This window comes from Vulpes lagopus, chromosome 1, assembly GCF_018345385.1.
Source record: "Vulpes lagopus strain Blue_001 chromosome 1, ASM1834538v1, whole genome shotgun sequence".
NCBI lineage: Eukaryota > Metazoa > Chordata > Mammalia > Carnivora > Canidae > Vulpes > Vulpes lagopus.
This window is the reverse complement of record NC_054824.1, coordinates 172,752,183-172,779,174: the sequence shown is the minus strand read 5'-3', so window position 1 is coordinate 172,779,174 and position 26,992 is coordinate 172,752,183. Positions and strand designations below refer to the sequence as shown.

General features: G+C 37.2%; 2 protein-coding genes across 4 annotated transcripts in view; both read right to left on the bottom strand.

Moving 5' to 3' along the window:
* Positions 1–2,423: 2,423 nt before the first annotated feature.
* Positions 2,424–26,992, bottom strand: part of LOC121491472 (torsin-1A-interacting protein 2-like) — a 36,559-nt gene continuing 11,990 nt past the window's right edge. Inside the window, exons 2-6 of one of the 3 annotated variants that reach the window (XM_041756439.1) lie at positions 25,391–25,497; positions 13,983–14,152; positions 11,433–11,951; positions 8,999–9,100; positions 2,424–6,114 (exon numbers count right to left, since the gene is read on the bottom strand). In XM_041756439.1, the coding sequence (XP_041612373.1) occupies positions 5,354–6,114; positions 8,999–9,100; positions 11,433–11,951; positions 13,983–14,007 (1,407 nt within the window). In that variant the 5' untranslated portion in view covers positions 14,008–14,152; positions 25,391–25,497 and the 3' untranslated portion in view covers positions 2,424–5,353. Of the gene's footprint in view, positions 6,115–8,998; positions 9,101–11,432; positions 11,952–13,982; positions 14,153–24,444; positions 24,574–25,390; positions 25,498–26,992 lie in introns of those variants that run through there. The other 2 variants (XM_041756420.1, XM_041756431.1) reach the window with 2 other exon arrangements.
* Positions 22,145–24,447, bottom strand: LOC121491485 (torsin-1A-interacting protein 2). The gene has a single exon (XM_041756451.1). The coding sequence runs from the start codon at positions 23,953–23,955 to the stop codon at positions 23,560–23,562; it is 396 nt and encodes a 131-aa protein (XP_041612385.1). The 5' UTR covers positions 23,956–24,447; the 3' UTR covers positions 22,145–23,559.

The following is a 26,992-nucleotide window of genomic DNA, read 5'->3' as shown; positions in this document are numbered from 1 at the left end:
CAGTTCACACCCCTATAGCCTGCCTGGGGCAGTGAAGGCCCTCCTGCCCCGTGGAGCACCGGTTGGTCTCTGACCATCTGTATTGCCTCCATGGTGGAGGGACCCCACCCCCTAAAATCTTTCTTAGGTTGTTGCTTCAAACTGGAGAAAGTCCCCATTTGCTGGCTGCCTGATGTGGTTTCAGGTTTCTCCAGCAATCCAGGCTCGCATGTATCTCTTATGGGGGATACCAAGGCCAGCCATCAGGCCTGCCTTATTAAGGCAGTATTAATTTCTCCAGCTTTCCCTTCAGGGCAAAATGTGCATTTGCATAGGTTAGGATTTACAATTAGACAGATGCCATGAGGCCCCAAGAGCCTGCACTGTAGACCTGGCCTTTTCTACACTTGCCAGTTACAAGTTGCATGGCCTCCTTGACCTGCACAGCTCATACAGTACACACTGTTGGCCAAGTTCCGGCAGCTAGAGCTCCTAAGCTTGTGGAGTTTGGGCCCATCCCCCACCACCCCCTTTAAACTGGTAACATGAAGTCCTCATTTTGACTGCCTGCTTGACGAGATCCAGGGCTTATCAGGCATCTAGGCTCCCAGGCATCTCTTAAGTGGAGGATATCCCAGCTGGCATGCCTGGGCCTGTCCTGGCAAGATGGTTCAGGTTCTTTTCAGTTTTGCCTCCACGGGGAATATGCATATTTGTCAAGGTTAGGGCTTGAAGTAAGGCAAATGCCATAAGCCCCCATGGTGCATTTGTGAAATCTGGCTTCTCCCTACACTTGGCCTGTTCCATGCCCCTGTCTACAATTACTTGCATGACCCATGTATGCATCCTACACACCCTGTCAGCTGACCTCTGGCAGCCATGGTCCTGCAGGCCTGTAGAGCTCAGGCTGGTCCCCAACCACCTGCAAAGCCTACTATGGCAGGAGCCCACCCATGAAAATCATTGAGGCTGCTGCTCAAATCTGGCAACAGTCAATCCTCGTGTTGAAGTGCGGCCCCATGTGGTCCCCGACTTCTATAGCAACCAAGCCCCTCAGGTGAATATATTGCCAGGCCACCTCTGCAGGCCTTGCCCTGGCAACAAAATCCCAATATATCCAGCTCTGCGTTAAGAGCAAATAGATGCCTTTGTGCAGGTTAAGTTTTGAATTAGGCAGATGTATCCCTAGTAGCCTGCTCCTGTCATGTGGCCTCTAAGGACCCTTGCCCTGTCCTAGGTCCCTAGCTAAATTGCAGTTGGCACATGGGCAGTCCCAGTCAGCAAGCACCCCCTCAGGCCCTGGGATGTTGATGCCCTCAAGGCCTTGGTGCTCTGTCTGGACCTCAACCACTTTAATGGCCTCCAGGGTAAAGGGAGCCTACCCTCCAAAACTCTTGAGGCAGTACCTTCAAACTGAGGACAGTCCCTATTTGGACCAGCTCCTCAATGGAACCCCAAGCTTTCCCACCAATGAAGCCTCCTACGTGTCTCTTACTGTAAGATATCCTGGCCAGCTAGCCTGGCCCTGCCATGGCAAGGCACCACAAATTCCTCTAGCTTGGTCTTCATGGGAATGTATATATTACGCAAGTTAAAGTTTGGGATTTGGCAGATGCCCCAAGGGCCTGCTCCTGTGATGCAAACTCTTCAGACACTTGTCTTGTTCCAGGTCTCTGGCTACCCTTATATGATCTATGCACACATAACCTGCACCCACGCCGTCATCAAGTGATGTGCTTTACGGGCTCTGCAGGCCTGTAGAACTCTTACCAATCTCCCAACAGTTGCAGAAGCTCATTGTGGAAAGAGCCCATCCCTGGGAATTTTTCTGTGGCAGCAGCTTCTAATGGGTGCCAGTCAGTCCCTATTTTGGCTGGTGGCATGATGGGATAGCAGACTTCTCTGGCAATCAGGGCTACCAAGTGATTTACTTATTGGTGATTATGACAAAAGAAATGATAGAAGATATTTAAAAACAGTTTCTTCATCTTGCTATTTCTAAATACTTCTCTACAAATAAACTATGTGTGGTTATGTTTTATTCTCATTAAATGATAACTCTAATGGGATATGTTTTCTATTTAACATTAGTTTTTGAAACGTTAGACATCTACATAAGCTACGTAAAAATTTTGGTCAGGTACATGCAAATATAGTCCCAGTGAAGATCACCTTGCTGTATTATTATCACTTTCACATACTCTGCTTGTTATGTTTTATTTTATTATTTATTTATTTATTTATTTTTGCTTGTTATATTTGAACATCAGTTCTCATTATGCTTTTAATGGATAAAAGTGTAACTCAAACAATTAAAAACTGTGAAAGTGTCTAATGTTTTTACATTGCAGCAGCTAGCACTTTCAACCAGGTCATTAGCTGGAGGATGATAGGTCACAGGCCTGCTGAGCCCAACCATAAAGCTTGGAGGCTTTCAAACAAAATACATTTAAGCTATTTTATTGATTTAAAAGATACAAAAAGAAACAACAGCATTAATTCTTTTAGCCATAGGAATCCCCTGAAACTTCTCTGCCAACTCTTCAAAACTAACTGAGAAACTTAAAACTACCTCACAGGAGAAAAAGAAAACTCCAAAGTCCAGTGTCTGGACTGATTCTACACCAGTGTCTGATTCTATACCAGTTTCTTCTGGAACTCTGATATCATTCAGGATGCAACTTATATTAATGTAGAATGTAATTACAATTTTTCTGTGATAATAATTAAACAGTTATATATGGTATCATGTATGATATCCTATGCCCATGAGTCACTATTCTAAAAAAAAAAACTAAACTGCAAAAGTAATGAAAGATGAAATCCCAGATACGCAAAAGAAAATCTGGAAACTTGAAAAAAAAATAACTGAATAGAAATTAATGTTAAGCATACATTAGATAATACATTTTAATTATTTGTACATTTAAAAAATATAAAGTTTTATGCTTTAAAAATAATCATTTTATTCATGAATAGACCCAAAACTAATAAACTGCTTCTTTTTAATATAAGTTTTGAAATAGTGGATAGAAAACTGACAACAGTTTCAGCTGATTGCACTTATACATGAAAGGAAAAGTGTTTTTTTTAACAAAGGCTAAACATTAAAAGAAAAAGTGCCAGTTTACAATCTTTTTCTAAATTATATTGAAAGGAAATGATGAAAAATCATATTCAACTGAATGAAGAAACAAAAATGTTTTTTTCATCTGTGATCTGAAACACTGGTAGATTGGGTATGCACATTTTATACTGGTTCTTCATAGATCTGAGGTAGCACAGGTCAGCAGGCCAACAGAACAAGTCTACAAGGCACCATTGGTTTTGTGTGACAGAATGTTAGCTGGCACCTGAGATCTAGAAATACAGGAAAAAATTCAAATACGGTATATACATTTTTCTTCAATTTCCTCTGATTCTGTATTGGATTGATACTGATATTATATTTACTATGCTCTGTCCTTTTGTTCAGGCAGGTATTTACTCAAATCTATTTGAAAGATTCCTTCACAAAGTCACAAACGAAAACAGTTCTTTTAGGTATGCCCTACACTCAACTGACCACCACTTAAGGCCTTGGATAGAACAGATGTATGTGTCTTTCCTGTGACAGATATTTTCCAATAGATTCTTCCCCCATGTCTTTATAATCTCTTTTTAGGTATCAGTAAAGATCCCTGTATCTTCCCAATGTTTCCAAAAAGCTTTTCATGTTTTAATCATGTGACTTCTTTAAAGCAAAGAAGTCACATGATTAAAACATAAAAAGCTTTTTGGAAACACGGGAAAGATACACACACACACACACACACATAATATACATACATATTCTGCTCTCACAGCAGCAGAGAAGCCAAAACCTAGTTGAGATATTCCAAGATCATGGTGATGGTTCCACGTCATGGAACAAACCCTTTATACAATTTTACTAGAGTTCTGCCTTCAGAGCTGCAATGCAAATTAACAACTACTGTCTCCATCAACACTGTTCTCAATCTTTCTCATAATCACAGAACACGGTCCAACATTTACTATTGGTCATTAAAACCTCTTAGAATCTATTCACCATGTCTGCTTCCTTTTAGGAAGTATAGTGTCTCTTGGATTTCTTTAATTGTTAACCTACTGGTGTTTTCAGCTATCTGCATTTATATGTTCCATCACTGTGTAACAAGTAGATAGCATGGTGAAGTTATGCTACTGTACCCAGATAAAATCTATTCAATTAGTTATTAAAATCTGTTCTGCTTAAATTAAATGGCACTCAAACTCTCATCCTAGACAATTATAAAATTCCATTCAGGGGAGACAGAAATGATGATTAACAAAAATTAACAAAAACATCAGAAATATACTCAGCAAATACCAGTTTATACATTCTGCTGTTCATCTTTATGTCTTTATCTTTTATAAATAGCATGTCTGTATAATAAACCTATTATTTCATCTTCCAACTCATAAGTTTTAATATATTATTTTCCTCCCCTTATTCCTATCTTCTAAGACTTTTTTCACTTAATCAATGATTCTCAAATTTCATTATCAGAACTCTTTGCTCCAATTAAATCTTATGGAGACTCCCACTATATAGAGCAGTCAAAAGCAGAACTGCTCTGATAAAAAGGGGAGGGTTGTCAGTAGACACAGCTTAGAAACCACTGCTCTAAAGCATTCAAGAAAGCTGAAGTAAAGATATGGTCCATTGGAATTGCTTCATTTCCAATGATTATAAATAATTTCCTCCTTGCTTCCAAAATTTAAGAACATTTCTTGAGGATAGTTGCTTTTACACCTCAGCCCATTAACGGAATAAAAGCACAGTGCCTTACATATAGCTAAGTATTTGAATTCACGTTTCTTTTCATACTGTTAAAAATGCAAATTAGTATAAGATATAATCCCATGACTAGGTTATTAAAATCAGTTTAAAAAATACTTAACATGATAGAAAAAAACATTTTTTTTAATTACCATTGCTTCACAAAATTGTAATTACTCTAGTCCAAGTCCAAACACTAGCCAAAGGCTCCTTAGACTCTGAAACAAAAATCACTGTAGTCATTCTGAGAAGATTTTATCTCCCGTGCAATGATTCTGTTGCTATATTTTTAGATTTAAATTAAAAAAAGAGCCTCAGTTACATTTTTATGCATATTTTAAACCTGATTTACTTGAAAGGCCAGGAAAAAAAAAAGTCAAGTTTTGTCAAGCTTAGAAAGATTTTACAAAAGGTAAAAAAATGAATTTTTTTTCTCTAAAATAAGCTCATTTGTGCTTTCCAGGCTTTTCATCAACCTCCTTCCACAGAAACAGGTTTTTAAACTGACTTTTTAATAACTCCATGTCTTCAAAAACCAATTCTGTTCTTAACTTATAAAAGGCACCCCTGTTCTTCTATGCTCTTCACAGGCTGGACAGGCAGCACCAGGTGTGAAATGCGGCTCCAGAGCCCGCTCAATTTGTCAGAGTCCATGTGGTTGAAGGAGCGAGGAGTGTCAGAGTTGGTAAACCTGGCCCAGAGTAAATCTCTAACTTTTTCTTCAGTTTCCCTGGGGCCAACACTTGCTTCTAATGTTTTTTCCTCTAGGAGAACAGTCAGGACTAGGGCCACATCTTTGAAGGCAGCATTCTCATGGTCACAATACTTATAGAAGATCAAGGTAGAACCTGCAGGAAGGGATTCAAAGTGGTGTACCACGGCAGCCTTCTGGCCATTCTCAAATCCCGAGCTCAGCTCCACATCAACCAAGTGCTTGACTGTGTCACTGTCCTGAAAGGTTCTTCCAGTCCCATCAATTTGAATGGCAGAGACTTTCTGGAAGGAGGTGTAGGCATCTGCCACGAGGTGGCTCAGGCACTTGAGGGTCTCTCTTCCCTCTTGAGCTGCTGTAAATATGATGGTGGCTGGCTCAGTAGGGTTTGAAGCATTGAGGTGCTTCTGGAGAAATTTACGTCCTCTCTGCCATAAGAAGGAACTCTGGCCTGGAAATTTATCCTTCAATTGGCTGAACTGAACCAAAAAGGCCTCCAAAGCTGGATTTTTGGGCACTTGCTGGGCTGGAGAGGAATAGAAGCTATTAACACAACTTAGCAAAAAAAGTGTCATAACCAGGAAGCCAAAAAAGATGGAGCCTGTCAGAGAATGGGAAAATAAAACACAAAATTAGAACATAGATCAGAAAATAAACCTGGGGAAAGCTTAAAACGAGTTAGATTTTACTAGTTGTGGTGAGTTTGTCTATATCCTTTAAAGTTTGAGATATTAATTAAGGTCCACCAGAAATACTTCTTCTCTATTGTCTTAATTATTTGAAGTTACAGTATTTTTGTTAAAAGGTAAAAGCTAAGTTTATGTATTTGTTGCTGTAACTAATAATGTGATTTAGAAATAAACTATTGCAATAGTCTTTCACCTTCTCAAAGTACCTAATACCTACAATGGGCCATTTTTTCTGAAAGGGTCAAAATGTAAAAAATGCCATTTGAGAAGTTAATACTCTGTAATAAAAAAGCAGTTTTAGTTTCTTATTTATGGAAAGCCCTTCCTCCTATGGGAATTCCCATTTTTGTTAAGGATGGCAAAATATCTGCCAGACCCCTAAAGGAAAATCCTTAAAACTCTATTGCTCTCTTTTACTATTACTTATTACCAAACGTTTGAAAAAATACATTTAAAAAAAGTCACAATAATTAGACAAAAAAGAAATAAAAGGCTTCCAAATTGGTAAGAAGTAAAACTTTCACTATTTGCAGAAGAAACAATACTCTATACAGAAAACCCTAAAGATACTACCAAAAACTACCAGAACTCATAATTGAATTCAGTAAAGTTGCTGGATACAAAATCAATGTGCAGAAATCTGTTATATTTGTGTATACTAATAAGCAGCAGAAACAGAAATCAAGAAAACAATCCCATTGACACACCAAAAATAAGAAGATACTTTGGAATAAACCTAACCAAAGCAGTGAAAGATCTATACTCTGAAAACTAAAGAACACTGATGCAAGAAACTGAAGATGACACAAAGAAATGGAAAGACATTCCATGCTCACAGACTGGAAGAACAAATATCATAAAAATGGCTACACTACCCAAAGTATTCTACAGATTTAATGCAACCCCTAACAAAATATCAACACTATTTTTTACAGAACTAGAACAACTCATCCTAAAATATATATGGAACCACAAAAGACCCTGAATTGCCAAAGCAATTTTGAAACAGAAAAGCAAAGCTAGAGGTATTATAATTCCAGACTTCCAGGTATATTACAAAGTGGTAGTAATCAACCAGTATCATACTGGCACAAAAACAGACACACAGATCAATGGAACACAAAAGAAAACCCAGAAATAAACCCATGACTATATGGCCAATTAGTCTTTGAAAAAGCAGGAAACAAAAATTCACTGGGAAAAAGTCTCTTCAACAAATGGCTGGGAAAACTGGACAGCTACATGCAAAAGAATGAAACTAGATCACTTTCTTACCATACATAAAAACACATTCAAAATGGATTAAAGACTGGGCAGCCTGGGTGGCTTAGTGGGTTCAGTGCTGCCTTCAGCCCAGGGAGTGATCCTGGAGACCCGGGATCGAGTCTCATGTTGGGCTCCCTGCATGGAGCCTGCTTCTCCCTCTGCCTATGTCTCTGCCTCTCTCTTTCTCTTTCTCTCTCATGAATAAATAAATAATAAAATCTTAAAAAAAAAAAAGAATTAAAGACCTAAATGTGAGACCTAAAACCATAAAGCCATAAAATCCTAGAAAACAACACAGGTAGTAAGGCCTCTGACATCAACTAGAACAACATTTTTCTAGATAGGTCTCCTGAAGCAAGGGAAATAAAAGCAAAAATAAACTATTGGGATTACATCAAAATAAAAAGCTTCGGCACAGCAAAGGAAACAATCAACAAAACTAAAAGGCAATCTACTGAATGGGAGAAGATATATGCAAATGACATATCTGATAAAGGGTTTGTATCAAAAATTTATAAAGACCTTACACAAATCAACACACCCAAAAAACAAATAAATTAAACAATGGACAGAAGAAATGAACAGATACTTCTGTTCATGTCAAAGAAGACATTTGGATGGCCAACAGACACTTGCTCAACACCATTCCTCATCAGAGAAATGCAAATCAAACTACAAATAGGTTATCTATCACCTCCCACCTATCACAATGGCTAAATCAATAACACAAGAAACAATACGTGCTGGTAGCTTGTGAAGAAAGGAGAACCTTCCTGCACCATTGGTGGGAATGCAAACTGTTGCAGCCACTGTGAAAAACAATATGGAAGTTCCTCAAAAAGTTAAAAATATAACTACCCTACCATCCAGTAATTGTGCTACTGGGTATTTACACAAAAAATACAAAAACACTAAGAAAGATATACGCAGCCCTATGTTTACTGCAACATTATTTACAACAGCGAAATTATAGAAGCAGCCCAAGTGTCCATCAGTAGATGAATGCATAAAGAAAATGTGGTGTACACACACACACACACAAACATACACTGGAATATTAACCAACAAAATATGAAATCTTGCCATTTGAAACACAGATGGAGCTAAAGAATATAATGCTAAGTAAGTCAGTCAGAGAAAGACAATATATGATTTCAGTCACACGTGGAATTTAAGAAACAAGACAAATGAGTAAGGGAGAAAAAAGAGACAAACCAAGATCATAGACTCCTAACTACAGAGAACAAATTGATGGTTACCAGAAGGGAGAGGGCAGGGAGCTGGGTGAAACAGGTGATGGGGATTAAGGAGCGCACTTGTGATGAGCACAGGGTGATGTATGGAATTGCTGAATCACTACATTGCACAGCTGAAACTAATATAACACCATGTATTAACTCTACTGGAATTAAAACCATACAATACAAAACAATGTTAAAACTGCTTAAACCTGCTAGTTTTCTAGGTGCTTTCTCTGAGGATTTCTGAATGTAAATCAACATTATAAAATAAGACCAATTTTGTTCTCACCATAATTCAAAAACTTCTTTGTATTCATCTTTCTTACGGTATCCAGTGCATTCTCTTTGTTTTCTTCCAATTCTTGTGTTTCTTGCTGATGACTTTCAGCTTCTAGGGGGCAAAGGAACATTATTTTTAGACAATACACTAATGGGGTATCATATACTTTAAACCTCTTACCAAAGACTTACTAGACTGAGAGGATTACTATACTTTGTAAAAATCTTCTTATACAAAGCTAACTTTTTTCCTGTCTTTTCCTTAAGGCTATTACTTTTATTCTACCTAGAAGAATAAAATGAAGTAGTGAAATTCATGTAAGGTTACTGTTGCTAAATTCACTATTTCCCACTGGCCCTTACATCAAGGACAAAGCAACAAGCATCCTAATATTGCAGCCAAACCTATCTACAATGTGTCTTGACAATGTACAAAATTAAAAAGGGACTAAGGAAGTGTTAGCTAGGGGTACCTGGCTGGCTCAGTCAGTAGAGCATGCAACTCTTGATCTCAGGGTCATGAGTTCAAGCCCTATACTTGGCATAGACCTTACTTCGAATAAATAAATGACAGCTATTTAAAAAATAAATAAAGCACACATAATAAAATGTTTAAAAAAAAAAAAGCATTAGCTGTACGCTAGACTCAACATCATAAGGCAAAGACACTCTAATTCCAGAGTTCAAGTTATGTGACTCCTCAAGACCCCAAGTATACAAATAGCAGAGACTCTAAGTTTAGAGATAAGAGAGATTACTGTACAGTTACAAAACAGCTTACAAAAGCAAGTTTGAACCTCTCAGTGAAGGAAGGATAAAAAGCAAGGAATACCAAGTTAAGAAAACTTATGAGCTACATAAAAATGTAGGTAGGGTGAGACATCCATCTTAAAAAATGTGTGAGTGAAAAGGAGGGCACTCTAAGTCACTCTACAGTCAAGGTGTGTGCTTACTGGAAAAATAACTCAAAACGGTATACGCTATTAACATAAAGAAGTAAAATCATCTCCATCTATAAAGGATTGTGTATTTAGTCATATCACACCCCCCAAAAATAGGAATTTAAACTATCATATCACAGAATATTAAAGGATCTTTAATATCACCCACTGTGGCTCCACCTTATCTATCATGGCAAAAGGTCCAGGGACATTAAGGGCTTTGCCCAAGGTCACATAAAGAGATGTAGCTAAACTGAGATTAGAACAAGGTTTCTCATCTGCTAGATCAGCATTCCATTATATTAAGTTACTGCCCACAGCTTGCACTTTTAAAATTGTATTTTCTTCCTCTATTCAGTGAATCTGTATACTGGTAAAAATATGATAGAATAGTCCATACAAATCACATTCATTCATTTCATGTAACAACTATTCATAAAGTTGCTTCTCTATGCCAGGTGCCACAGAAACACAATGAATGACAGAGACATAGTCATTGCTTTCAGTGAAGTTAGACTATTCTAATGATTAGTGAATGAAACATATATTTGAAAAAAAAAGAAAAGAAACATATATTTGAGATCAGTCACTGATTTATAGCAAAACAGGAACTTCCTTCCAGCCCTTAGTCAAGTCCCTGATGAACAGAAAGTCTTAGATTTTATATCCCGTTGCACTTGGCAAATAGGCATTTAGAATGAGTTCTTCCAAGTACTTATAAAATACAAACCCATACATGCAATTATAGAGAGAGAGAGAGCTGGGAGAGACCAGCTAGTTATCTCTTATCCAGCTTTTTCATTCTATAAATAGGAAACTGAAGTAACAGAAGTTAAGACACTTGCCTAAGGTCACCCAAGTTAGCAAGTGGTAGGGCCACAACTAGAATCCACGTCTCTTTTGAGTTCCAGTTAAGGACTTAACCACTATAACTATTATCTTCATAAGGGAAGATAGGATGCTTATTCACCTTAATAGACAAGTGGGGAAAATTATGTAAAGAGAAATTAACCGATTCACTTAAAGTCCTATAAAATATGACTGAGTTAAGGGCACTGGACCACTGATGCTGGTTTTTAAATATACCCATCTCTAGATTTATGTGGCATTTAGTTTTTAAAAAGAAAAAATATTTTAAAAATGTTAAGTAAAACATTCTTTGTTTGCTCCAAACAAAGAAAAAGCCAGAAGTGAAGTTTTAAAAAGTCATGCACCTCCTCCTTTTTAAAATTGTACATTACTACAAACAATAAGTAAATACAAATATTATTTAAAAATGTGTTGGAAAAAAATAATGTGTTGGAAGCTACCTAAGTGGTGTAATGAGCTAGTCTAGCAGATGAAAAACCTCACTCTAATCTCAGCTGAGTCATATCTCTTTAAGTGACCTTGGGCAAGGCCCTAAGGCCTTGATCCTATGAAGAGAAATTCTCTAAAAAGAAGGACCCTGACCTATGCTTGTAATAGAGCAATACAAAACAGAAGTCCAATGGGCTCTCTCACCTGGTGCCAGCAGTCGCCTCCTCACTGTACTCTGGCTCTCTGGTGCTGCAGGGGAATAAGCAGGGCTCTGGGTACCCTGAGGGTCTATGGCAGGTGGCTCCTGTGACACTCCAGGTCCGCTGTTCACTTCCTCAGGCAGGGCTGCAGAGCTGCTCCAGAAGAGTGCATCTTCTCTTCCTACCTTGTCATTTGGAGAACAGGTGGGTTCTGGATCCAAGGGTTTTTCACTTAGACTTTCCAAAGAGAGTTGATGTCCTTCTTCTTCATCCTGAAAACTCTGGTTGTTCTCATGTTCTGTTTTATCCTTTGGATAGTTCTCATAATTTGTTTCATCTGGACTTTCTGATTGATCATCTGCGTCTGTACTTCCTGGACCTACTGTTTCTACCTCTTGGTGAACTTTGTTAAGATCAGAGGCAAGGTCAGGGGTCTGAGCTTCTTTGGTGGTACTTGCTGGGACTGTGATCTCCTGTGCCTGAGAACTTATTGGCGGGTCATTTTTCAAATCCTTTTGAGAGACTATTGAGATAAAAATTTATAATTTTTATTGAAAAAAAATCCCAATTCTTTTTGTATTTTAACAAGATCCCTGATAAATAATAAGTAATATGTGTATAGATTTTTATGGTTTATAAGGCATTCTTCTTAAACATTATTTCTCTTGGTTTTCAGTAAAGCTGATTAAGACAAATTTATGTGTTAATAAATTTAACAAATAATACTAATTTAAAACTACTTTGAATGACAGAACCAATTTTTGATTGTATTAAATATATCCTCTTCCCTAATAAAATAATGAATCTAGGCAGTAATTGTCAACAGCAACTAAAACCACTATAAAAAAGCTGGTGAGAAATTTTATAATGAATCAATCAGATTGATAAAACTGTTGAACTGATCAATTGTAACATCACAGAAAGAGGGAAAACCAGACATTATTAACCTCCCAATTCAATGCAATGGGAAGTACATTATACCACCTATGAAGTATTCTTGCCAAACAACTGGTCAATCTGATCAAGATTCTAGAGCTATCAGTTTCCATGAACTATACAAAGGAATACATTAAATCATGCCTCAGACATATAATTGGTAAAACCTAGAATGTGAGAAATTCAAAGGGACAAGAGACTTTGGTTCCTTAATAACAGCAAAAAATAAAAACTAATGGCAATGAAAAGAAAAATAAAAGAGAGGTTTCCAACGTATTAAGAGAAACTTAAAGACATCAAATATATCAACAAAATGCAATGTGTGACCACACTGTTTAGATCTAATGTTGAACAAATTGTTGAAATATTTATGAGATAATCAGAATTTGAATGCCAGATATATACTATGGAATTACTGTTCATCTTTTAAGTACAATATATTGTGATAATTTTTTAAAACATCCTTTTAGAGACAAGTATCACATATTTATGGCTAAATTACATGTCTAGAATTTTCTTCAATTCAAGATTATGAGTGAAGGAAGGGAGACTACGGATGAAACAATATGTTGACAGCAGATGAAGCCATTTTATGGGTACATGAGATTCATTTCATTTCCTTCTATACTATCATGAATGTTTGACTTTTTCTATAATAAAGCTTTAAAAGAGAGCAACCTAAAAGATCAATCAAATGCAGTGAGTGGCCCACTATAAAGAAAAAAAAAAAGCAAAACCCTAACTGTGGAGGAAAAAAACATTAGGGAGGACAAAAAAGATTTGAGACAAGTGGAAAAATGTGCATTCTGATTAAATATAATATTAAAAAAACAGTATCAATATTTTTTCAGGTGTGATGCTATTTGATTACTTTAAAAAAATATCTATCTTTAAGAGATGTAAAGTATCTAACAACAAAATGATTTAATGCCTTCTTGCCTGCCTGGAATATTTAAATGCAAATCCAAGGCATTAAATCTAACTTTCAATTATAACCTATGTTATGTTGAAGTCACTATACTGTACACTTGAAACTAGTATTACATTGTATTTTAATGAACTAGAATTTAAATAAAAACTTTAAAAAAAAGGAATTAAATGTTGAGTACGTGGGAATTCATTATAGTGCTCTCCTATATATTTTAAAATATCCTTAAATAAAAGGTTTAAGTAAATATGCTCTCTTCTGAAATATATATTTCCTATTCTGCCTATTTTATATCTCCTACATATATACACAAGATGAAAAATTTAAATTTCATTTTTCCCTATAATTCAAAGATCTCTAAATAGATGGCACATTAGTCTTTATTTTTAAAAATATAGCTCTAAAAATTGGTCCCTAAGATGCATATATTTTTTCAATACTACAGGTATTGAATTAATACTACTGGAGTCTCTAAAACATTAATCTTCCTTACAATTTGAATCTGACATAATGGTGGACTTCAGTAAATACAAAAGAGTAAGAATAATCATAACAAACTAATCAATTAAGCTAGCTTCTTTTTTTACTTCCAAACTTCAAGCTTCTGTCATTTGAGGTCTTCTCTTAGCACAGCTCTAGATTCCTACAGCACAAATATGGAAAAATCTGTGCTGTACAGACTAGTCTTACCCTCTGCAGGATCCCTGTCAGCCATGTTTGTGGTCTAGCTCTTCAGACTTTGGGATACTTTTTGTTAGTGTCTGGTTTTTCTTGTGAAGAGGTCTTGTTTTCTTCTTGTCCCAAGTCCCAACAGACTCATGCTTCCCGCGGACCCAGGAAATAAGGCATATATACAGTGACTAAAATAAAATGAAAAAAATTAAATGATTTTTTAATTCATACATGGAAGAAATGCCAATTTCAGGTTTAGTTACTCAATCTATTTAGTTTGAGTAATAGTTCCTGTTTGAAACTTTTCTAGTGAAAAAGAAATGTTTTCTGGCTTTGCTGAGGATCTTCAAATCCTTGACTACAAATAGAAAAAACGCTTCAGATTATTAATCTTGCATGGATGCCATAATCTAATACATTCCATTGTGTTGAAAGGATGGAAAATGCCAAATGACCAGAATCTTAAAGACAACGTCTTTGAAAATGGAATAAAAAGTAAGGAGTAAAAATCTAAGTCATTGATTAATTAATTACTACAGATTTCCTTTATCTCAATTTCTGTCCCATATAAATCTCTCATCCTACCAGCAGCTTCCACTTATCATGACTAAGTAACAATGAACAGGGAGTATAGTACATCTACAAACTAAGGTAGCTGCCTTGGTATCAGAAGGAAACACACATTTGGAGTTTCATCACTGCCGTCTTACTGTGGTTTCCCGTATTCTTTCTAGATGTCTTCAAGGCCTTTCCATGTAGTGTTCAAAAAAGACTAATGTACAAATTATTATGAACTACATACAAAAGGAATCAAAGTCAGAGGCAATTAATAATAAAACATTCTATCATTTTACATATAGTTAAATCATATTTTTTGTCAGGAACAATAATACCTAAAGTTACTTAACTTTCCTTATCTGTAAAAATGATTGAGGACTGCTATGAGTATTAAATACAAAAGTATATGTGAAAGAGGTTTGGAAAAGGTCATTATTTTTGATAGCCTCATTGAGAGGCTAGCCAACTAACTTTGTCTTTTTCATAGCACTCTTCTGGAAAATTTAATTTTACAAGTTAAAAATGTTAATCCCAAATGCCAGGCTTAATGCCTAATGTAAAGGAAGAACTCCCTATTTAAATTTAAAAGAATATGAGTAAATAAACATATGTATGAATGTATAGAGTGGTGCCAATTATAAATGTGAAGAGAAGTTAAAAACAGGGCTCCTTCTGCTGGTATGAACATTCAGGAACAGGTCTAAGATTTGGAGAGTTTCTGGTCACTCTTTTATCTTCTTCAATCTCCTGAGAAAGGACTTCCAACACTCCTTTGCATTACCATATGTTCCAATGAGGGTTTCTCTCCTATCCTAGTTTATGATAGAAAATTAAAAAGTCCCCAGTCTTTTTCAGATCTCTTAATACAATCTTTTTCTGCCAGCCAAAACCAAGAAAACAATAGGTACAACTTTCCTATGCACCAGTGACAAAAATTTTAGAAAGCAAGGGTACTATTCATAATAACTATAAGGAATCTCATAATAAAAACTAAAATGTACCTGGTAATAAATCTAACAATAGATATGCAACAACTTTAGAGTGGGGTGAATTTTATGGTATGTAAATAATACCTCAGTAAAGCTGTATTTTTAAAAAAAAGAACTTTAGGAAGAAAAGAATAAAACTTTATTGAAGGATTTAAAAAAAGACCTAAGTAGGGGATCCCTGGGTGGCTCAGCAGTTTAGCGCCTGCCTTTGGCCCAGGGCATGATCCTGGGGTCCCGGGATCGAGTCCCACATAGGGCTTCCTGCATGGAGCCTGCTTCTCCCTCTGCCTGTGTCTCTGCCTCTCTCTTTCTCTCTCCCTGTCTCTCATGAATAAATAAATAAAATCTCTAAAAAAAAATAAAAATAAAAATGAATTTAAAAGACCTAAGTAGAGATATATGTCATGTGCAGAGACAGTAAGACTCTAAACCACTGATGTCAATTCCCTCCACATTAATCTATAGATTCATTGTAAACTGAAACAAAATTGCAAGAGAATTTTTTTATTGTTGTAGGTTTCTTTCTTTTTTTTTTTTTTAAATTTTATTTATTTATGATAGTCACAGAGAGAGAGAGAGAGAGAGAGAGAGAGAGAGGCAGAGACATAGGCAGAGGGAGAAGCAGGCTCCATGCACCGGGAGCCCGATGTGGGATTCGATCCCGGGTCTCCAGGATCGCGCCCTAGGCCAAAGGCAGGTGCCAAACCGCTGCGCCACCCAGGGATCCCTTGTTGTAGGTTTCTTAAGAGAATGGACAAGCTAACCCTAAAATTCACAAAGAGCAGTAAAGGATTAAAAGAGTTAAGATAATTCTAAAGGAAAAATAAAAATACAATTCTGAAGGAGAGGAGCTATCTTTGCCAGATATATTAAGACATTATAAACTTATAATAAATAAAAACAATAGGGCAATGGTACAAGAACAAAATATGCAGAAAGAGAGCCAGGAAATATATGCACACACACATAAAGGAAACCAGCTAAGTGACCAAAGGGCAAGAATGGATTAATGAGTGGTTTGAGGACAGGTGACAATTCAAATGGAGAAAAAAATCAGATTTCTACCTGCCACCTGACACAAAAATCAATTCCAGATTAAAGACCTAAGTGTAAAGAGCAAAACTTTCAATTTTTAGAAGAACATATTAAATATCTCTACAATCTCAAAGTTTTCTTAAATAACATATAAAATACACAAACCATAAGTGGAAAATTTGACAAATGTGATCACATTTTTAAAATGTTAATTTCTATAAAAATCAAAGTTAAAACTGACTAAAAAAAATATCAGCAACACATACAATCAGCAAGGGATTAATATCCAAAATACATAAAGACTCCCCAAACCAGTAAGAGGCAGTTAATACCATGAAAAAGTGGGCAAAGGAGTTTAAGAGTTCTAACAAACTATGAAAACAAAGAGGAAACCTAATGGTCTAATGAATCAATAAGAAGAATGGTCAATGAAATGCAAAACAAATTAATGATGACATACAATAGCATTTTACAACCACTGATTGGCAAAAATTTATAAGTCGGGCAATACCAACTGTTGGTGAGGATTTGGATATACAGAGTTCTTAAGCCCCACCAGCAATAAGGTAAACTGTTACTACAACTTTGTAGAGCAATACAGCAATATCTGGTGAAGTTAAGATATTCATGTTCCACAAATTGTTAATGGTACATTTAGATATATGCCTTAGAGAAACTTTCCCTCCAGCACCCACCGATGTTTGTGGCAGCATTGTTTAAAATGAGGAAAAAATGAGAAAACCACCTAAATGTCAATTAATAGGGAAGTGGATTTTTTAAAATTGTGGCATATTCTTACCATGTAATATATATGGCAACTAAATGAATTACATTATCTCAAAAATCTGTAAAAGGACAATTATTAGAAATTTTATATACAATTTAAGAAACAAATTTATACTATAGTGATTCAAAAGAAGTGAAAATGGCATAAATATGAACTACTGATACAAACCACAACATCAACAGATCTAAAAAGGGTAAGTGAAAAAAGTCACACATAGAGGACCATGCTAAATGATCCCATTTATATGAAGTTCTAGAACAGGCAAATAGCTATTTGTGGTCTATGGTGACAGAAAACATCAGTGGTTCCTGGGGGAAGGTAGTACAGACTGGAAATGGTCATGAGCAAGCCTTTTAGGGTTAGGAAAGTATTTCATATCTTTATTGAGGTGGTGGTTACATCTGTCATCAAACTTAAAATCTGTACATTTTATTGCAGATAGAATATCCTCAATAAACTTTATTTCCAACAAATAGAACTGAATGCTTTCAAAAATTATTACTTGCTAACTAGGTAGGATGCAGCCAATAAACACTCTGCAAAAGGAACCATCACATAATTTCTATCATCTTCCAAATGTTCAGTATACACCTTTCTTGTCATGAGACACACATTCCTGTAGCCCATTTCATTCAGGCCTTTTGTAACACATCCCTGTTTATAGCTGAAATGGTATTCCCTCAAGGCTACCAGAAAGAAGTGATATGAACACGGAGGTTCTTGACACATCCTCACAAGAAGTCACTTGGTGGGGTAGCTGGGAGATCTTGAGGCCACTATTCCCGAAGCAGGTCAACCTTTTGATCAGTGTCCAATCCACACGAGGAAATGTGTACATTAGGAGCCTCTGGATTGCTTAATGGAAGTGAGGTAGAGCCTCATCCTGATGGAAAATGGGAATGTTGGAGAATGTTTTGCAGCTGTAGGAAAACCATTCCATAATCTTGTCCAAAGAAAGGTTACTTTTGATGGTATCTTTTGTAAAAAAAAGCTCTGATGAAGACCCATGTGCTTCAGGAGACACAAAAGACGTTTACTTTCAGCAAATCCCTTGAAGTTTAATTGTGAAATGTTGGTTTTCAGTGCCCCATATAGGAGGTTATGATTCATTTTGCCACTTAAGTAAAACACAGACTCATCACTGGTAGCTATTTGTACTTCCCTGTGACTCTGAAACCTGTAAAAAATTCATTATTTTGCTTTAACAGTTTCCATATGAGGGCTTTAAACAAGTTAAAGCAATAGTTTTATTCTTCCTTTACAGAGAATGTACCAGGCAGTATGCTGAGGGATGCCTTCCTCATTTTCCATATCCTGGGATTTCTCTAGAGACACAAATTTGCCTCCCTAACTTCCTCTGCCGAGGTGATTGCTTTGTGCTCTTTTAAGATGTATCCTTTCTGTTCCTTCTCACTGTACCAATGACCACGCTTTGACAACTTGGTATGTGTGTTCACTGACTGGTACATTGCCTGACCTTTGCATGGCAGCAATACAACCAAGGTTAGCAGACTCCAACATACAAAATTAAGTGTCATAAGGGGAACTCTACAAATCAGTGAATATTATATCTTTACGTGTGTTACTGATATGTTACTGGGTGATAAAATTTTGAAAGCAGTTAATTCTTTTATTGCTTTGCACCATTGTTTAAATACATATAAAATAGGGCAGCCCCGGTGGTGCAGCGGTTTAGCGCCACCTGCAGCCCAGGGCGTGATCCTGGAGACCCTGGATCAAGTCCCACGTGTCAGGCTCTCTGCGTGGAGCCTCCTTCTCCCTCTGCCTGTGTGTCTCTGCCTCCCTCTCTCTCTCTGTCTCTATGAATAAAATCTTTAAAAAAAAATACTATAAAAAATTAAACACATGAACAGAAAGGATACACACTGACTTCCATCTGGTGCTTGCTTTTGCTAATGGAAAGACAGGAGTAGAAATAAGGACAAGTATCTTAAAAAAAAAAAAACTGAGGCAAATGTAGCAAAATGTTAATGTATTTTAGATCTAGGTGCCTGGTAAATGTTATTTTTGGACTATCTATATGTTTGGTGTAAACTATTTTAAATGAGTAATAAAATATATCAGCCTCTGTGAGGAAGAGTAAGAATCAAAAGGCAAGGCCTGTAATGCTAATTCGTTGAGCTCACGAACAATAAATTTGTCATAGAGGCATGCTTCAACCAAAGCCTCCCATGCGTTTGTCACAACCAGCCGGGAGGAGACAGAACAAGAAAAAGCTGCCCATAAGAACAAAATCAGGGCTGGATGAGCAGCAGGCCTTTAATCAACCTCTACTTATCCTGAAAACCTCTGGTCCTACCATGGGGACCAGGTAGGAGGGAGGGAGAGGATGGAGACCTAGAAGACGTGGGTAAGACAGAAGAGGCAGGGATCAGGAAGCACTGGAATCAGCAACATTAAATGGTAAATTTTTTTGAAGGATTTATTTTAGAGAGAGGGAGAGTGAGAGCAAGCATGAACATGAGTGGGGAAAGGGTAGGGGGGAAGACAGAGAGAGAGAATCCCAACGTGGAGCTCGATCTCATGACTCCAGGATCATGACCCAAGCCAAAAACCAAAAGTTGGGACACTTAACTGACTGAGCCACCCAGGCACCACTAAGTGGTAAATTAAAAAAAAAAAGGGGGGGGGCAGTTTAGCAGCTAAGAAGGACAAAAGACAATCAGTCAATCCAGTATCAGGCAACTGAGATATAAATGCCATCGTGACAAATATATGGCGGTCAGGGCCCAATTAAGTACATACATCTTTTTTCTATTTTTAAACATTTTTATTTTAGTGAATGGTGTCATTTTAGGCTCTAGAGATAAAAAGTAGATACTCTGGCCCTCAAACAACTTATAATTCTGCTGTAGAAACAACATACAAAGTGTACACCACAAAAATAATATAGGTAACATTTACTGAGCGCCTTGTTTATGCCAAGCAGCATCCAAAGCACTTTATGTATTAACTCATTTAATCTTCACAAGTCTTATGATGACTGGACCATTAATATTCTTAGTATTTTACAGACAAGGAAACTGACATACACAGAGGTTAAGAATCCTATCCGAAAACACACTAGTAAAGGCAGAGTCAGGATCTGAACTCAATCTGACTGTGGCATCCAAGCTTTTAACCATGACACTAAAAAAAGAAAAAAGCCTATAATAAACATATTGCAAAGTGCCCTGAATCTAGTTCTGAATTGTAACTCTGGTACGTATAACCTCGTTGAATCTACATGTATCCTTCAACTTTTCTCAAACTGCTTATTTTGGTTTTCTGGAAAGTCTCAGGTAATATAATAAATTACAAGTAGCCTCTGGACAGACAGAGGTTAAAATGCCCAAAGTCATTTTCCAGAATTCAAAGCAAACACAGGTCAGCTAGCTGCAAGGCCATTATTTATTCTGTACAATAAGCAGTTTTCAAGTTGTGTTCTCAGGATTCCATGGAGAATCAAAGGCTGTCAGGAAAGACAAAAGATACAGAAGGGTTATGGCTCATCTCACTCTCACAGATATGTGTATCATGCTGATTGCCACATACTCTTTGGATTCCATGGAATTCTTTTTTGCCGGCCTGTTTGCCTGGGCTTCTTTCTCCTCCTATCACTTAGAGATGAGTCAGTCACCCCCAACCCAAGGTTAGCCTTCTCTTTAATAGATTATTTCCTTCCCAGGCTACCTCAGCACATGTCTCTTAACCTTTCACTCCCCGGTCGGCCATAAAATAACCCAAAATAGTTATAAAAGTCATTTTTAAAATGGCCACCAATATATATAAATAATAGTATCAACTCTGACATATGGAAGATTAATATGGCTCACATAATCTAAAATAGTGGATAACCCTCCAAATCATTTGTTATGAGACCTAATTTTAGGAATATATTTGTAGTTTAAAGTTCAATATCATAATTATGAATTGGGAGCATTCTAGAATATTTTAAGCCAAGTCAAGTCATATAAAAAGATCTAAGCTGAAGAGCTACAAAATTCTCTAAATTTTCTTCCTTGCTCAACTTTATGAACTCTGTCACATGAGGTCATTTCTGAGAGCTGACCATGTAACAGGTGTGTGATACTATAAGGCAAAGTATTCTTAATGTAATACTTAATATTTTTTATTCCTCTCTTGCCCACATACTCACACATAGCTTCTAATGACACCACACAGAACTACAACAGTCCTAATTATTTTAATGAGAAAAATGTGACTTGAGTTATAATCTGAAATAACCACAGTGACCTACCTGCATGTCTGACATGTAACCTCTTTATGTTACCAACAACTACAATAACTATCACTACCCTGCAGTATGAGTACTCAGTTCCCATCCTCTTAAGCCAGAGAACTAACACCATGGAGGTGCTGCGACTGTACTTCTCAAAGTAGCCACGAACAACTTGTGTAAGGATTTCCTGCACCACTATCTACAAATGCAGATTCCCAGGCTTTAAGGATTTAAAGGAACCACAATTTCTGTAAGATCAAGAAATTTGCATATTTTGACAAGCTCATCCAGGTACTGATTTGGATATCAACAGTACAAATCCATTTACTTTTTCTTTACTACTTAAAGGAGAGACTGGTTAAAACAATCTTTGGTTAAAACAGTTTGCTTATACTTAAAATTACACATGCAGAGTGTTTATCAGTATGTGTTTGAAAAAACTTAGGGACCAATAATATTGATCAAAAGCAGTACCTCTAAATAAATTTTCACTTTTTAGAAAGAGCTTTAGGATAGTAAAGGAGTTCTTAACCAAGGATTAATGATAAACTAACTAGTCTTCACTCAATTTAGCAGTCCACACAGTTTATTCAGCAATGTAACAGAAGAGAACTTCCATTGTGATAGACATAAGGCAGATACAGGGTATATTTCTAGAGTACATCCTTTACACAGACAAACAAATAACTTTAGGTTTCACATCATGTGGCAGGCATGATTTGTTGCATACCAACAGCCATTTATTCCACCCTTCCTAAAAGAGCCCTATTTTATTAGGGGAGACAATGTGCCCTACCCAGGCACTGCTAACCCCAACTCCCAAAGAAGTTCTCAGGCTTGTGAACCAGTACTTCTAATGAGATATAAGAAGAAATCTCTGAGGGACTTCTGAGACAGACTTTTTCCCAAATAAAAGACACAGGCTTGAAAAGGAAAAGCTTTTGCTTCCTACTTCCAGCGTTTGATTGGGAATGAAATGTCTGGAACAGCAACAGCCACACTCTACTCACTGAGCAAACAACTGTAAGAACAGAAGCCACCATGATAAGGATCCCAGAGGGAAAAACAGAAAGAGCCTGGGACCTTAGGAGCATTGCTGAGCTACTACACAAGCACTGGATTATCTTGTATCTTAAGTGGAATTTAAAAATTGTTCAGTGGCCTCTGAAATGCTTTTAACAGATGTTAGTTCTAAGTTTCTCCTATACTCTAGTTCTATGATTCTCATCAACAAGTGAAGGGGAGAATGCAATCAATGTCCAGCAAGACATTCTTAGTTTTCAGAAAGATGCTTCCTCTAGATTGTTCATAGTATCTATGAGTCAACCTTGAAAACTCCTTTGTCACCTATCTCACAGTACAAGTACTTTTCTATTTCCAGGGGAGGACATTCTAAGTTCAGTCACCACGAAGACAGGATAGCCTTTGCTTATGCAGAGCCAAGTAAGTAAAGATAGTGGCATTTCTGCATGTTTGTGTGTATCCTGTGTAGGTGTTACCACTGGTTAAAATGTAAGAGATGGAATTTATAACAATGTAATTTCTTATTAAAATATCTAGCTCTCAAAAAAAAAATATCTAGCTCTCTTACTGGAATAATCTATAATCAAGCTACAAGAATGCTTTCCTACAGAAGTTATCACTGAAGTATCATTATGGTACACAAAGTATAGGGCCTCTCCTCCAGGACTATCCTGTCATATGTCTGTAATAAGGCTGTGGGGCTTTTTAGGATGAGTAAGCTAGTTCCAAAACATAGGGAACATGGATTAGACTGGTTCTAGATGAACAGTCTGGCTGGAATACTGATTAAATTCATGCTGAACAAAATATGTGTAGACGATGGGAGCAGATCCAACAATTTAAGCAATTCCCCAAGGTAGTGACAGTCTAAATCAGATTTAGAAAGGAGTCATTTTTCCATTCTTCCTTGGGCTACTAGTACCAACTCTAGAGTGTCCATGATTTTGACTATTTAAGAAGTTATTTGTTTTGGCCAAGTTTTTTATTCAAGGTTTTGTCTGTTCTGGTCAAGATTAACTGCAATGCAGGGTTAAAGCCAGCTACTCTAGAGTCATGTATCCTTTTTCGAACCAGTGGAGGACCCAGAAGGAATGGGTGGCAAGCTTTTTCAAAGGTCCATCTAGTAAGATTTTGGGGAGCCCACTCAAGTGGGAAAGACCAAGGAAGAACAAGGCTTCTATTAGCAGGATTATCAGGGTAACACTCAGGGCAATAATCAGCTCTGTTAATACGGTCCAAGAATACTTGGTAACATTCATTTTCAACAAGTTCAGTTTGGTACAACCAATGGCCTAGTTCTAAACTAGGGAACCACTGTTGTCCACAGTCCGGGCAATGTGAATTATCTGAGAACATCTGGCCCTAGAGAGATAGCACAGAAAGCAATGTAACAGTAAAAGGCAACAATGACAAAGAGAGATACCCAAATAACCAGGCCTATTACAGGTCTGGGTTAGCAATTTCTCAGTCCAACCAACAATACTTGGTGACCGGAGTTAAATGTGGCTTGCACCTCCGTGCAATTCTTCGTTGTCTATTCTTCACTCAATTGCAACTCAGTCTCTGAACTCAGGGACCAATCCGGTCTATAATGTTATCAGTCACTTACTAGCAGCACAGAGCTCAGAACAGCTCCTTCAAATCCCAGCTTCTCAAAAAAAGATACGGCTCTAGTCTAAATTGGTTATGTTTTCTTGTGTGTTATCAGCTGGTGGTGTCATGCAGAGGCACTTGGCTTACTCTGCTTTGCTGGTAAGTTATTATGTCTGCTTGGTGAAACAGAGGAGCTGGTGGGTCCAATAGGTCTTTTGTGGGCGCTGGCACTTGCCGTTGTAATACACGTACCCAAGTCTTAAGGCCTTGGTACTTTACAGCGACGTAGGGGGTCAGGAAAACCTGGTAGAGTCTTCTTGAGCGTGGATCCAATGAAGTCTTTCTTGGGAGGACCTTAATCAGGACCCAGTCACAAAGAAGTAGCTGATGCTGAGTTGGTTGAAGGGTCTGGGAATGCTTCACATACCTGTAAATGATAAAACTTCAGACGACTCACATGGGCTTTGAGTTGCTCACAGTATTATTAGAGACATGCATTTGGAAATCATTTGGGCCAGTCAAGGTGGATGAGAACTGTCTTGTAGGTTTCTCTATGACAATTTCATATGGGCTCACACTAATTTATCCATTGAGAATTATTCTTATGCTTATTTTGGGCACTCTGAAGGGTTTTAGTTCACTTAAGATTCATACTAGTTTAATATTTTTAGGTTTATATTTCTTTTTTCTTACCCTTTTGCACTTTAGTAATAATACAGTCTATATAATTATGTTTAATTAGTAAAAATTTTGAGATTGTGTATCTTTTCTGTGAAATGGGTACCATATATGGTATTCCTGTAATGTGTGCAATAACAACAGTGACAGTTTTTCTATAATAGACTTCAATTCAACCAGGAAAACGCTTACAAAATCATCAGGAAACATTCTTGATAGCTAACTCTAGGAAGTTGGGAGAAAATCCTTTTTAAGGCTGAAAAAGAAACCAAGGGGCATCTCTCATTACCTACATCTATCTTTATAGGTTTATGAACATTATATATTTAAGAAGGCAAGTAAGGTATACAGTCTTGAACAACAGTTCTGAGTAATTCTTAGAAAATCAGTTGGAATTCGCAGATACTATCACCATTTTTATACTCCTTCAGGACACTGAATAAATAATGTGATGTACTAGAATGTATGGAACTACATAACCACTTAGGGAGTGGTTAACATATCAGAATACAACATATACCTTGCTTTTCTCCAGTGTTCTTTTTGTGCGTTCTGAGGCTTGATCCTGTGAGAGCACGTAGAGACACTGGGGAAGGCGTGAGTGCTAAAACTGTATAAAGATTTGGCCTGAAAAGCAGAGGAGTGACAGCCTTAGTTGTGGTCAGCCAAAGCATTTTCCTTACAGACTATCAACAGATAGCTATGATTTTCAGACTTTAAAATGACAAGTTTAAAAGGCAATCAAGAGCCTCTAACAGTGCTGCAACACTGGGCTACTGTGTTGAGGTGATGATGAACTCTGGATGAGGTGAGATAGGGTCAGTGTGGATACACTGAAGTATTTTTTGAGGCTAGGTAACAATGTACCAGTGCAGGCTACCAACTCAGCTCCTCAGGCAGTTAACAGAAGGTACACCAGGGGTCCTGACTCAATAACCTTTACAGTGACAACACAGGGCATAACAGATTTCTCTGTGGGTCCACTGGTAAGAGTCATTGGAGTAAAAGTTTCAGTTGTTGAATTGGGAAATCTTGCATTTTAGTACATAGACAATATGTACTAAATATGATGAATAAAACCCACATAACCGTGGAGTTCAACATAAAAGTTAGTAGTAAAGTTATATAGCTAAGTCTAACATTGAAAAGATAAACAGGGACGCCTGGGTGGCTCAGAGGTTGAGCATCTGCCTTCAGCTCAGGGCATGACATTGACAGGCTCCCGGCTGCTTCTCCCTCTGCCTGTGTGTCTGCCTCTCTGTGTGTCTCTCATGAATAAATAAATAAATCTTAAAAAAAAAAAAGAAAAGATAAACAATTTTGGATTTCTAGAGTAAGAGGGGATACACAATTGAAATCACAAGATAATATTTCACATCCACCAGACTGGCAAAAATTAACAAGTTTGACAAAGGGGGCCGTACATACTCTAGGCAAAACCACTCCTCCCCCAGGATTCCATTATCTCCAATGGCCGTCTCAAGAGGGAGCCCTAAAGCTCCAAATACTCAAAATAAATCCACTCTTTCCCCAACCTTCATTTCTCCAACATGGACAGTCAACAAAGCTTTAGAGCTCCAAGTATTACTGAACCAAGAGAACTCTGGTGTTCCTTATGTTTCAGACAAGACAGCCCTTCCCCTGGTCCCCTAAGCCACTATCAGCAAGAGTCACAAGAGGACCCCCAAGCGCTAAGCGCTCAGAATAAGATTACTTAACACCAGCCTCCTTGTCCATTCCTTAGTCTTAATCACTAATAGATGAGTGAAGAGGGCCTCCTGAAAATGCTGCCGGCAAGATTCTCAAATTCCACTCCCTCCCCCACTTACAGCTTCACTATAATTATAGCTTGAAAGCATCAGAACCAACCAATCTCATCATACCTGTACCTCTGTTTATCTTGACCACTAAAACGAAGCCCAAGGATTCCTGGTTGTACTTCATCCCTTTAATTTCTAATTCCCATATGGATCCAAGAGCAGCCGAGGTAACATCCCCTTCTCCTTGCCTTATATTTTCCATTTTGATATATTAAATATCTCAGCAATTTGTCTCTACTAAAATATACATATACACTCTTTGAGACCAGGGCATTTTGTTTATTTACTGCTGTAACATGCCC